Genomic DNA, 14,088 nt, shown 5'->3' on the forward strand with positions numbered 1-14,088 from the left:
TTGGTTAGCGGAATCATTTGTTAGTACACTTATGAATTGTTCACTTCACACTTACAAATTGACCTTTTCCAACAGCAAAACGCGAGGAGGAGTTAGCAGCAGCACTAAGCCGAGCCGACGAAGAAGGCGCCGCACGTGCCGCCGCTCAGAAGGGAGCCCGAGAGGCCGCTGCAGCCCTGGCTGAAGCTCACGAGGACCTGGAGGCTGAACGGGCTGCCAGGACTAAAGCTGAGAAGCTTAGGCGGGACCTGAATGAAGAGTTAGAAGCGTTGAAGAGCGAACTGCTGGACTCGCTTGATACTACAGCAGGTGAGGACTTCTTTAGCAAATGACAGATGCCCTCTAAGATATAGGAGCTGTATGGGAGCCCGAGAGGCCGCTGCAGCCCTGGCTGAAGCTCACGAGGATCTGGAAGCCGAGAGAGCTGCCAGAACTGAAGCTGAGAAGCTTCGGAGGGACCTGAATGAGGAGCTGGAGGCACTCAAGAGCGAGCTGTTGGACTCGCTTGATACTACTGCAGGTGAGACTGTACTTCTGTAGCAGCTGTGTTTAGAATCCCATGAGGACCTGGAAGCTGAGAGAGCTGCCAGGACTAAGGCTGAGAAGCTTAGGAGGGACCTGAATGAGGAGTAAGAGGCACTGAAGAGCGAGCTGTTGGATTCTCTTGATACCACTGCAGGTGAGACATTATTTCTGTAGTAGTTATGCTTAGAAATCACGAGGAGGACCTGGAGGCTGAAAGAGCTGCCAGGACTAAAGCTGAGAAGCTTAGGAGGGACCTGAATGAAGAGTTAGAGGCACTCAAGAGCGAGCTGTTGGATTCTCTTGATACCACTGCAGGTGAGACATTATTTTTGTAGTAGTTGTGCTTAGAAATCATGAGGACCTCTGGATGCTGAGAGGGGCTGCCAGAACTAAAGCTGAGAAGCTGAGGAGGGACCTGAATGAAGAGTTAGAAGCGTTGAAGAGCGAACTGCTGGACTCTCTTGATACTACAGTAGGTAAGAACTTCATTAGCAAATAACAGCAAGTTCTAAGAGAGCGCGAGAGGCCGCTGCGGCCCTGGCTGAAGCTCACGAGGACTTGGAAGCCGAGAGAGCTGCCAGAACTAAAGCTGAGAAGCTAAGGCGGGACCTGAACGAGGAGCTGGAAGCACTAAAGAGCGAACTGCTGGATTCTCTTGATACCACTGCAGGTGAGACATTATTTTTGTAGTAGTTGTGCTTAGAAATCATGAGGACCTCTGGATGCTGAGAGGGGCTGCCAGAACTAAAGCTGAGAAGCTGAGGAGGGATCTAAATGAAGAGTTAGAGGCACTCAAGAGCGAGCTGTTGGATTCTCTTGATACCACTGCAGGTGAGACATTATTTCTGGATCAGTCGTGTTCATAGATGCATGAGCACCTCTGGATGCTGAGAGGGCTGCCAGGACTAAAGCTGAGCTTAGGAGGGACCTGAATTTTTTTTTTAAAAGATTATTAGTAATTTGTTATTATACAAATTACTAATACTCCCGCTAGCCCCTCGTACTAAGCTAAATATGCTTGTGTCACGAGTGAGCTCACCACAATAGTCGAGCGGCGGCGGGGACCGAACCCGCGTTCCCCGGATCACGAGTCGGCCAGTCCGACCCCTTCACCGTTCGGCTATCGTGGCTACAGCGGCGGCGGGGACCGAACCCGCGTTCCCCGGAAAAAGGAAGTTAGAAGCGTTGAAGAGCGAGTTCCTGGATTTTCTTGACACTACAGCAGGTAAGAACTTTTTTTAGCATATTTAGCCCTTTAGAACGAGTTGCGAGCTCTTTGGGGGCAAGAGGCGCTCAAAAGCGAGTTGCTGGATTCTCTTGACACTATTGCAGGTAAGACCACTTTACAACATTAAGACAACTGTTCTGACTGAGGTCCTAGTAGACTTCAAGGCCGAGAAAGCTACCTGTAGCCAGGCTGCTAACTAAGGAAATACTTTATGAAAATCTCAACGCGTGAAAGGCTAAAACTAAAACACTGAACTGATTAAAATAACATTGAGAAATACAAAAATACAAAATACAAAATATTTTATTCATAAAAACAAGTCACATAATAAAGAGAAATATTCCTGTCACGTATTAATTTAATCTTTTCTCCTCACAGCCCAACAAGAGCTCCGATCAAAGCGGGAGCAAGAGGTAGCGGTCCTCAAACGCAGCCTCGAGGAAGAGGCGGCTTCACATGAAGCCACGCTGGCCGACCAGCGTCACAAGCACTCGCAGGAGCTCACGCAGCTTAACGAGCAGCACGAGCAGATCAAGAAGGCTAAAGCTGGTGAGTCACACAATCGAGTTCTTACGCAGGCCATCTTAAAAGGCCCCATTTCATTAAGACACCATGGCGGCCGAAGGCCTAGTTCTGGTTTTAGTGTCACGCGGACTGTCAGTGCGGATCGCTCCGCACAGCCGATCTGTATGAACTGCTAGAGAGCGGAGCGGTTCCTCCGGACCGCATTACTCTAAACGCTCTCTAGAAGTTCATACAGATTGGCCGTGCGGAGCGGGTCCGCACCGGACGGTCGGCGTGACACTAAAACCAGCCTAGGAGGAGGCGGCGTCGCATGAAGCCACGCAGCTTAACGAGCAGCACGAGCAGATCAAGAAGGCTAAGGCTGGTGAGTCATACAATAGAGTCCTTAGGAAGGCCATCTTAAAAGGCCCCATTTCACTAAGACACCATGGCGGCCGAAGGCCTAGTTCTGGTTTTAGTGTCACACGATCTGTCAGTGCGGATCGCTCCGCACAGCCGATCTGTATGAACTGCTAGGGAACGGAGCGGTTCCTCCGGACCGCATTACTCTAAAACGCTCCCTAGAAGGCCAATCTGGCCGTGTGGAGCGGGTCCGCACCGGACGGTCCGCGTGACACTAAAACTAGCCTAGGAAGAGGCGGCGTCGCATGAAGCCACGCTGGCCGACCAGCGCCACAAGCACTCTCAGGAGCTCACGCAGCTTAACGAGCAGCACGAGCAGATCAAGAAGGCTAAGGCTGGTGAGTTCTACAATAGAGTCCTTAGGAAGGCCATCTTAAAAGGCCCCATTTCATAAAGACACCATGGCGGCGGAAGGCCTAAGAAGAGGCGGCGTCGCATGAAGCCACGCTGACCGACCAGCGGCACAAGCACTCGCAGGAGCTCACGCAGCTTAACGAGCAGCACGAGCAGATCAAGAAGGCTAAGGCTGGTGAGTCATACGATAGAGTCCTTAGGAAGGCCATCTTAAAAGGCCCCATTTCATTAGGACACTATGGCGGTGGAAGGCCTAGGTCTGGTTTTAGTGTCACCCGATCTGTCAGTGCGGATCGCTCCGCACAGCCGATCTGTATGAACTGCTAGGGAGCGGAGCGGTTCCTCCGGTCCGCATTACTCTAAAACGCTCCCTAGAAGTTCATACAGATTGGCCGTGCGGAGCGCGTCCGCACCGGACGGTCCGCGTGACACTAAAACCAGCCTAGGAAGAAGCGGCGTCGCATGAAGCCACGCAGCTCAACGAGCAGCACGAGCAGATCAAGAAGGCTAAGGCTGGTGAGTCATACAATAGAGTCCTTAGGAAGGCCATCTTAAAAGGCCCCATTTCATTAAGACACTGGCGGTGGAAGGCCTAAGAAGAGGCGGCTTCACATGAAGCCACGCTGGCCGACCAGCGCCACAAGCACTCGCAGGAGCTCACGCAGCTTAACGAGCAGCACGAGCAGATCAAGAAGGCTAAGGCTGGTGAGTCATACAATAAGAGTCCTTAGGAAGGCCATCTTAAAAGGCCCCATTTCATTCGGACACCATGGCGGTGGAAGGCCTAAGAAGAGGCGGCTTCACATGAAGCCACGCTGGCCGACCAGCGCCACAAGCACTCGCAGGAGCTCACACAGCTTAACGAGCAGCACGAGCAGATCAAGAAGGCTAAGGCTGGTGAGTTCCACAATAGAGTCCTTACGCAGGACATTATAGGGCCCTATTTCATTATGACGAATTTCGGATTTACGAGATCGCTGAGATAGCTCGACGGATTAGCAAGCTGTAGTGGCAATGGGCAGGGCACATAGTACGCAGAACTGACGGCCGATGGGGCAGCAAGGTTCTGGAGTGGAGGCCGCGTACCGGAAAACGCAGCGTGGGACGCTGGTCGCAGTCCGCTACCAACCGGGCAACATGGAAAGCATTGGGGGAGGCCTATGTTCAGCAGTGGATTTCCTATGGCTGAGATGATGATGATGATTATGTAGCTAGCGGCACATAGTAGGCTTGTAACATATAACCTCTATATGTAGTAAACTTGCTCATGATAACAATATCATCGGAGGGGTGCAAGTCCGATCTATGGTAGAGCAAGCTTGCCCAGAAGATGCCTGTTCACTAATGGCTTGAAAGATTTTATTTAGTATGATACAGTATTATCATATTTAGTCTAAATGTTGGCTTGTTCAACATTGGTGTTTAGGAATAGAAAGAAGACTGAACTAAAAAAATATTGCCATAAAAATAGCCAATTTCTTAGGAGTTTTTGTTCAACTATGGATTTTTGCGATTGCATAAAACCTATTGACAATCAAAATGTACATATCTGACATTGACAGAAAAAATAAATCGCATCTGCCATTTCCAATTTCAAAACGCAATCAATCAAACAACGTCAAACTTTTCGACACGCCGTCTACCAATATTTTGTACATTTTTCGCGTAAATTTTATTTAGTTGTTAGTTTAAAGTTTACTATGCTAGAGTTATGGCTAGCGTGAAGGAGCGGAGGCAAAAGAATGTGAAGTTTGGGTTCTCTAAGGATGACACTTGTGAGGTGGAGGACGCGATGTTCCCTCGCGAGGATGCAAACTCGTTTAGTTCGGCGAGGGACTACTGGCAGCACATGTGCCGGGGAGGATCCTCGCCTGAGAGGAAACACGAGTCTATCTTGTGTACGTTCATTAGATTAAAATAGTTACATGTTTATTAATATGATAAGGGTTGATTTTCAAAGAAATTAACAAGGTAATTCCAAATTTTGGATGGAGTAATCTTTTAGAGAAGTCGTGAAGTTGTGCTTTGAAATTATTTATTCTGTCAATGTGAACTATCCAATTTGAACCAATCACTGACCTGTATCGTACTTTGGCACCTTCAGAAGACGTAGTCCTTTAGAGAAACTGAAGTCTATTTGTGTTGCCATTGCTGACCATACCGTGTTCTTTTGTGTAATTTGTCACTTGCCGTGCCTACTATACCGGATTTTCTTGTACGTGTACCGCATACTTTTCGTGTACATATCACATACCGTATACCGGGTTTTCTTGTGTACCTCTTATCACTTAACCTGTCCTCTTATGTATCTGTCAACGCGAAATTGTAAGCTCCGTCAGTTTACTATATAACGCGTGGGATTGTAAACTAACAGTGGGTTAGGTTAGGTTAGATTGTAATTTAACTACGTCAGATTATAATCTGACGGAATTCACAATATCACGGTGACATATCCATCGCTGACCTTGTACCTTTCTCCAACAGCGCTGGAGAAACAAAAGCAAACCCTAGAGGCAGAGAATGCTGACCTAGCGACCGAGCTGAAGACAGCGGCGGCCGCGCGTGCGGACGCCGAGCGCCGCCGAAAGCAAGTTGAAGCACAGCTGCAGGAGTTGGGAGCCAAACTACAGGAGGTTGACCGTGCCAGGTTAGATACACTTGTCATAGAAATTTCTACTTTGTGTCCGTGGTGGAAGGTTCAAAATTGAAAACACAGACCTAGCGATAAAAATGAAGACAGCGGTAATTGCGTGCGCCGACGCCGAGCGCCGTCGCAAGCAAGTTGAAGCGCAACTGCAAGAGTTGGGAGCAAAACTACAAGAGGTCGACCGTGCCAGGTTAGATACACTTGTCATAGAAGTTTCTACTTTATGTTCGTGGTATAAGGTTCAAAATTGAAAACACAGACCTAGCGATAAAACTGAAGACAGCAGCAATCGCGTGTGCCGAAGCCGAGCGCCGCCGCAAGCAAGTTGAGGCGCAACTGTAAGAGTTGGGAGCCAAACTACAAGAGGTCGACCGTGCACGGAAAGATACACTTGTCATAGAAGTTTCTGCTTTATGTCCGTGGTGGAAGGTTCAAAATTGAAAACACAGACCTAGCGATAAAACTGAAGACAGCGGTAATCGCGTGCGCCGACGCAGAGAACCGTCGCATGCAGTTCGAAGCGCAGTTGTAGGAGTTGGGAGCTAAACTACAAGAGGTCGACCGTGCCAGGTTAGATTCACTTGTCAAACTGTTTTAGAGTTTATGTCCGTGGTGGATGGTTCAAAATTGAAGATGCAGACCTAGCGATAAAACTGAAGACAGCGGCCGCACGCAAGTTGAAGCGCAACTGCAGGAGTTGGGAGCCAAACTACAAGAGGTGGACCGTGCCAGGTTAGATACACTTGTCATAGAAATTTCTACTTTATGTTCGTGGTATAAGGTTCAAAATTGAAAACACAGACCTAGCGATAAAACTGAAGACAGCGGTAATCGCGCGTGCCGACGCCGAGAACCGTCGCATGCAGTTCGAAGCGCAGTTGTAGGAATTGGGAGCTAAACTACAAGAGGTCGACCGTGCCAGGTTAGAAACATTTGTCAAACTGTTTTAAAGTTTATGTTCGTGGTGGAAGGTTCAAAATTGACAGCACTAACCTAGCGAAGCGACCGAGCTGAAGGCAGGAGATTCATGAGGGTTTTCGCGATTGAAAAATCCAATCGCCAGATGGCAATACGTAGACGGGAGGTCCAAACGCTGCATGATTGGTGGATTTTGACATATCTGTCAATGTCATGTCAAAAATAACCAATCATGCAGCATTTGGACCTCGCGTCTACGTATTGCCATCTGGCGGATTTTTCAATCGCGAAAACCCTCATTGTTAAACTTTTTTTCACTTTATGTCCTCGATGGAAGGTTCAAAATTGAGAACGCATATCTAGAACGAACTGAAGACTACAGCATCGGCTCTCGCGGACGTCCGTCAAAATGTTACACTCAGAAATTGCACATTGTTATAGCGAGAATGTATATTGTAACGGCAGTAGCAACGGCACGGACTCCCAAGAGACTGGGTATCTCGCGGGTTTACGCGAATGTTGTAGATATGCGCTTTGAACTTCGGATTAACTTCCTCGAGGGCTTCGTCGTAACCTCGAAGCGCGTCGTGTATTGGAGACTTAAGGTTATAGCACACCAGACTACAAAGTAGTAGTAGGGGTGATTTTGTTAGAAAATTACCCCCACTTAAGCTCGGTCTGTGAGCACGTAGAATTTTGTCCAATGACCCCAAGCTACCCATCCTTATCGCTCTCGCGTAATTATATTGCTGTCGCGACTGTGCGACGGGCGGCCGCAGTGAGTGTGCGACATAATTACGTGCGAGCGATAAGGATGGGTAGCTTGGGGTCATTGGACAAAATTTTACGTGCTCGCAGACCAGACTATATGTCGAAATAATGTACCACTGTGTTTCCCTTGATGTACCATCGTCCGTACGTCGTGTATTTATTCCATCACTTGTTTCACAGAGCGGAGGTAGCGGAGAAGTGCGTCCGTCTGCAGAGCGAGGCGGAGACGGCGCTTCAGCAGCTGGAAGCGGCCGAGTTGAAGGCCTCCGCCGCCGCCAAGCAGGCTGCCACCATCGGCGCACAGCACAGCGAGGCGCAGGTGCGTCATCATCGTCATCATCATCATCATCATCACTCGGCTCCCACAGCGAGGCGGAGTCGCTTCAGCAGCTGGAAGCAGCTGAGCTCAAGGCCTCCGCCGCCGCCAAGCAAGCCGCCACCATCGGCGCGCAGCACAGCGAGGCGCAGGTGCGTCATCATCATCATCATCATCATCATCATCATCACTCACGAGACTATTCCCACCTCTCGTTCCCACCACTGTTCCCGCAACTCCTGTGTAGCCAGGATCTACAGCATGACCGCCACAAAAACCCAACCAATGAAGGGAAGAAAAAGAAGAAACTATCATCATCACTCGGCTCCCACAGCGAGGCCAGAGTAAATACAAATGAGTAGGTCATCTTCATAGAAACGCACCGAGCGCGGTTTATATGTGAGCGCGCCAATACGTATGCGGCGCGCACGCACACTGTTAAAATTAAATAAATAATAAAAATATTTATTTTCTTTACAATGGGCTTAGTAGGTATTGAGACAATATTTGACAAGATATTAGGTACACACGACAGCACATAGGAAAGATACAATAGTTTGTCATTCTGTGATACATTATTTGCTAGTGTGCTAATCGGTGCTTTGGCCTGGCATATCATATACCCGTATTGTGAAGACTGGTGCCTGAAGTAGGTTCTGAAAGAGCCTGTATTACAGGTCACCACGGACTCACACACGGCATGATTACATTTGTGGCCTGCAGTGGGTACTACTTACATTCATTGTTACACTAAAAGTAGGAAGGTAAAATAATACTAGTCTATAAGTAAACAATTTCCAGAGTTAAGCTTAAGTGTATGTGTGTAAAGTGTGTGCTAAAGTGTAATTCGGCGCAACCACGACTGGCTCCCCGCTTCACGCTAAATTTTGTCAGTGTGTGCGTGCGCGCCGCATACGTGTTGGCGCGCTCCCATACAAACCGCGCCCGTGCGTTTTTATGAAGATGACCTACTCATTTGTATTTACTCTGGCGAGGCGGAGTCGCTTCAGCAGCTGGAAGCGGCCGAGCTCGAGTGCGTCATCATCATCATCATCATCATCATCACTCGGCTCCCACAGCGAGGCGGACACGCTGCAGCAGCTGGAGGCGGCCGAGCTCGAGTGCGTCATCATCATCATCATCATCATCATCATCATCATCACTCGGCTCCCACAGCGAGGCGGAGTCGCTGCAGCAGCTGTAGGCGGCCGAGCTCGAGTGCGTCATCATCATCATCATCATCATCATCATCATCATCACTCGGCTCCCACAGCGAGGCGGACACGTTGCAGCGGCTGGAGGCGGCCGAGCTCGAGTGCGTCATCATCATCATCATCATCATCATCATCATCATCGCTGGGCTCCCACAGCGAGGCGGGACGCTGCAGCAGCTGCAGGCGGCCGAGCTCGAGTGCGTCATCATCATCGTCATCATCATCATCATCATCATCATCATCACTCGGCTCCCACAGCGAGGCGGACACGTTGCAGCGGCTGGAGGCGGCCGAGCTCGAGTGCGTCATCATCATCATCATCATCATCATCATCATCGCTCGGCTCCCACAGCGAGGCGGGACGCTGCAGCAGCTGCAGGCGGCCGAGCTCGAGTGCGTCATCATCATCATCATCATCATCATCATCGCTCGGCTCCCACAGCGAGGCGGGACGCTGGAGCAGCTGCAGGCGGCCGAGCTCGAGTGCGTCATCATCATCATCATCATCATCATCATCACTCGGCTCCCACAGCGAGGCGGAGAAGTACGTGTGGCAGCAGAGCGAGGCGGAGACGGCGCTGTCCTTGTCAAGTCATCAACACTATCATCAGCGCACTACGATTAAAACCCCACAGACTGCGATTGGCTTCCAATTTGTATGAGGAATCGATACGTGTTCATACTGATCAACAGCACGACCAACTATCGCTCACACGCGTATATGTATCGAAAAACAGCAGAGAGAGCGCAGTGTGGCGTGAACGCGGAAAACGGGCTTCACTCGTGTGGCGGTGGACGTGTGTGTATTATAGACCAGCTACGGGCGTCCGGAGCAAGCACCCACTCTATGCACCCGCCGAAATTTTAGCACAGTCTCTTAGGCTACAAATTACTAAACTTTGTCATCATCTTTATCACTGTCCAGTAATGTCCAGCTTTTGTATTCTAAGACTTCATTTACAGAGACGAAATATGTACATCGCGTCACTTATAGCGTGGCGTGTCACGCCGGATGCTTTTTTTGTTACGGTGCCGTAGCATGTTAACCGGCACGTATCATCGAACCAGGCTACAGATTACTAAACTTTGTCATTATCTTTATTTCCAGCCTTTGTATTCTAAGACTTCATTTACAGAGACCAAAGGCATCGCGTGGCGTGTCGCGCTGGATGCTTTTTTGTTTACGGCACGTAAACCGGCACTTATCATCGCACCCGTAAACAAAACCAAGGATAGTAATTCCGACTATTTGTTTCTAACTTCTATTTATCTGTGTGTTATAGGCGCTGCTGGAGGAAGAAACAAAGCAGAAGCTCTCGCTTCAAACGCGTCTTCGCAACGTGGAGGCACAGCTGGAGCAGGCGCGCGACTCGCTCGACGAGGAGGACGAGGCCAAGCGCAACCTCGAAAAGCAGGTGAGGACCTTATTTGTATAGATCTAGAGTTGGAAATGGCGTGGCAGATTATGTGTTCATTTTCAACCTTATTGAACATGTCTAAAGGTAAGTCTTAAGTTATAGTGCTAACTTTTTCGCTCGACGAGAGGAACAGGCCAAGTACAACCTCAAGAAACAGGCACCTTGTTATCATGGCTGTAGAGTTTTAAATGCACTGTAACAATTCAGTCATTCAGATAACTTACAAATATTTTTCCATCCTTCGCGCTGTCCATTAGCGCTGCACGGGTTTTCTCTTCTGGCCTTCGTTATACAGGACCTTCGACTCTCCGAAGCGGGTTGATCTAAGCCGCTTCTCAATCAGTTATACTAATCAAAGGAATACCGAGACCGGCCCTCCAAAAAAACAACGATACAGCCCTAATCCCAGTTCGGATTCTAAAACAATAAATAACCTCATTCATGCTTCAATCCCCAGGTGGCCGCCCTAACCCAGCAGTTGGCCGACGCGAAGAAGAAAGCAGAAGAAGAGGCAGAAGCAGCGGCCGCCATTGAAGAACAGCGCAAGAAGCTGGCCAAGGACGCCGAGGCGCTGCACAGGCAGATCGACGAGCTGCAACAGGCCAACGACAAGCTGGACAAGAGTGAGTCATCAATAATACCTACTATTTATTACTGTATACAAGCTAGTGCCTGAGGTATGGGAGCGGCACGGGAGAACATTGACATATTATTATGACGTGACAGAGCATACAAACTCTGAAGCATAGCTGAAGCACAGAATAAGTAATAGTACAGGTACAGAAGGATTACTCCGCAAGACTACCTATTTAAATAAATGCGAGTCTTGCTACGACGCGATACAGTGGAATTCAGCTCGCACAGCACTACGTACCTACAATTTTATTCACATACAAGTTTGGTCTCTTTCTATCGCGTGCCTCTGAACTCTTCTTACGCTGTTAGGGTTGTTGTCTAGTGAAAAAATAATTAATCTACTTATTTGTAATGAGGTACGTATGTAGGTAAGTAGGTACGCATTCATTATAGAAAACCTTGGGAGAGGCCTTTGTCCAGCAGTGGACGTCATTTGGCTGAAACGAACGAACGCATTCTGAGCAGTAGTCATGGTAGGTTAGGTTCCTATACTATCCTAAGAATTATTGATTACCTACATGGCCAACATACCTTTCAGCATCTTTGAGAAGCGAAAAAAAAGATAAATCCGGTAGATTTATTTTCGAATTTTAACACCCGAACGCCGCACAATATTTCTTTCTCTTTATGTCCATTTTTAAATAATACTTCGATTATAGAATTAGGTATTACAACGCACGCCAGCGTCCTGACGGGCGCGCGCGTGACACTCGACTGATATAATACCCGCCGGCGGGGCGCTTCGCTGTAGGTAATTATCGGATGTACCGCGCGGAGTGAGCCAGGCCTGGCTGAAGTCTCGCTGATGTTTGACGTCTCAAAACACCCTCCCGCACCGCTCCCATACCTCGGGCACTGACTAAAAATCGCTAGAGCTATAACTTTACTTGTCTTTGTGCAACCCCGCTTCGCCACGACCGATTTCCGATCGTTGTTGGAATTTGAACCTGAGTCAAAGGGCTCGAAGCGTTCCGAAGTTCGTACACCATGCCTCACCACACTACTCAGCTCACTTCGTTTGCGTCTAGACGTCGATAAGAATTGCACGGTGCGAGAGTAGTGCAGTGCATTGCAGCATCATCGGTTGCCTACCATCCTGATGCGTGCACTTCATATTATTCTGTAGCTCGACTTTCGCCTGGCGCGGTAGCCACATAAAAAACCTAACAAAAGCCGGAAAGAACGGACGAGCCAATATTTGGCCGAACAAGACCGTAAAAAGCCAAACATTTCCGGCTAAAGCCGGACACCTGGCAACCCTAGCTGCAGCTGTTACTTAAACCAGGCCTGTTCATCTCCGCGAGTTCACATCGAAAACAAAGCACGCACGATAGCCCACCTACAGGAGGCGATTCGACAAGGCGTCACATACGAGATACGAGCGAGCATTGACACACGCACGCGTACTCTTGTATTATGGAAAAAAATAAAAAAATACTGTGTAAAAAATACTGTGCAGTATTTTACTGCCTAAATAATAATAAAAACACACAATGTACTTTTTTTAAGTTGCCTGAAGACACTGAGAGGTAAATAAGTGGTTATTGTTATTCATGATAATTCATGCAAATTCATGTATTTCTTCCGACATTTTCCGCGATTTGGCACTTCACGTCACACATTAGTTTGCCGAAGTTCGCCGAGCCAGCTATTGTCAATTATTATAGGTGTCAAACAGGATAGGGTCTTTGCGCTGGTTTTCGTCCAACTATCGGAGTTGCCAACTTTGTGATCTTAAAATACCCTTACATAAATGTATCATATTATTTTATGTCGTTCGAGTGCTCATAAAGGCAGTCAACTAAAGTCCATACTGCAACGCACACACAATCCGCACCCGTAACGTAAACGCCTTGCATCGCCGATGACAGTGCGCGAAGGGCAATGACAGCTCGCAAAACACTGACGTATATCAATGTCTCATGGACTTGGCGTAACTTTAAAATAAACGTACTCGGTCCATTACGCACACATTTACTCGCATTATAAATACATACACGATTTAAGAAAACAACATGGCCGCAATATAGGCAATCAGCTGACAGGTATTTGTGTGTGTGTGTGTGCGTGTAGTTGTCAGCTGATTGCCTATAAATATGTTGTTTTCTTAAATCTTGTATGTAGGTACCTACTCGGCACAAGTCAGGTAGTTAGTGACGTCACATGAAAATGTTGCCAGAATGAGTACTGACCAAACATTATCTATTTCTTTTTTTTATACATCACCAGGGGTAAGTTAGAAAGAGATAAACAGCTGTTTGTCATTAATTTGTCGAATTTTTGTATAGATCTATATTTCCTCTCCACTATTACCTCCATGCCACAAAAGGCGATACGTTGTTGATCCCTTTCCGAGTTGATTTGCCTGCTATATGACCTGAGCTATGCTTTAAAAAAATGACCCTTAGTCATCTAAGATTTAATTTTGTATGAAGAAGTTTAATAAACACTTAAAATTGTGTTTATAATGCTATCAATTAGACATACGTGCCAAAAACTTTTCCTGTCAGCACGTTTTTTTTCTAGCGCGATGATTTCTGCAATGTACCGGTGACTGGTGTATGGCCGCGCATTTACGTAATTTTTTGGAACTCACTACTTTTTAAATTACATTTTTATTTAGGTAGAACTGTTGCTTAGGCATTATAGATTGCAACAAAACTAGCGCGGGATGGCTACTGCCTTCTGTGAATACAATACTTTGTATTCAAATTTTACGCATGTGTTTATGGCAGCTCAGTGAAATGGACGAAAACCGAAGTTAGATAGAAAACCAGCACAATGACCCTACTTTCAAAAATTAATATTGCGATTTTATAAATCACTTAAACAACTTTATATTAATTTGCGGTACGAAGTACGCCGGGACAGCTCGTAAAACAAATTCATTATTTACATATTACTAATTTATCAACTTTGTTCATTGTTAGTTCATTAGTTGTTCGTGTTTCGTTTGGGTTAGACCAAGAGCCGAATGCAAAAAATAAATGTTACTTAATTATATTAATCCTACAAAAAAACGGACGGACGTGTGCAAGTCTAATAGCCATATACTTGGTTAACTCATTTTAAAAAGTGCACAAAAACGTTCTATGTTCAGACAGACTATATGACGAATCTATAAGGGTTCCGTT

The 14,088-nt window shown here is 47.3% G+C and overlaps 1 protein-coding gene across 1 annotated transcript in view; it reads left to right on the plus strand.

The window, feature by feature from the left end:
- LOC135074379 (myosin heavy chain, non-muscle) overlaps positions 1-14,088 on the plus strand; it is a 119,535-nt gene that overhangs the window by 75,201 nt on the left and 30,246 nt on the right. Inside the window, exons 13-18 of the mRNA XM_063968648.1 lie at positions 76-309; positions 2,132-2,302; positions 5,519-5,681; positions 7,551-7,689; positions 10,184-10,315; positions 10,776-10,941. Of these exons, the coding sequence (XP_063824718.1) occupies positions 76-309; positions 2,132-2,302; positions 5,519-5,681; positions 7,551-7,689; positions 10,184-10,315; positions 10,776-10,941 (1,005 nt within the window). The remainder of the gene's footprint in view (positions 1-75; positions 310-2,131; positions 2,303-5,518; positions 5,682-7,550; positions 7,690-10,183; positions 10,316-10,775; positions 10,942-14,088) is intronic.

Source organism: Ostrinia nubilalis, chromosome 9 (assembly GCF_963855985.1).
Source record: "Ostrinia nubilalis chromosome 9, ilOstNubi1.1, whole genome shotgun sequence".
Taxonomy (NCBI): Eukaryota; Metazoa; Arthropoda; class Insecta; order Lepidoptera; family Crambidae; genus Ostrinia; species Ostrinia nubilalis.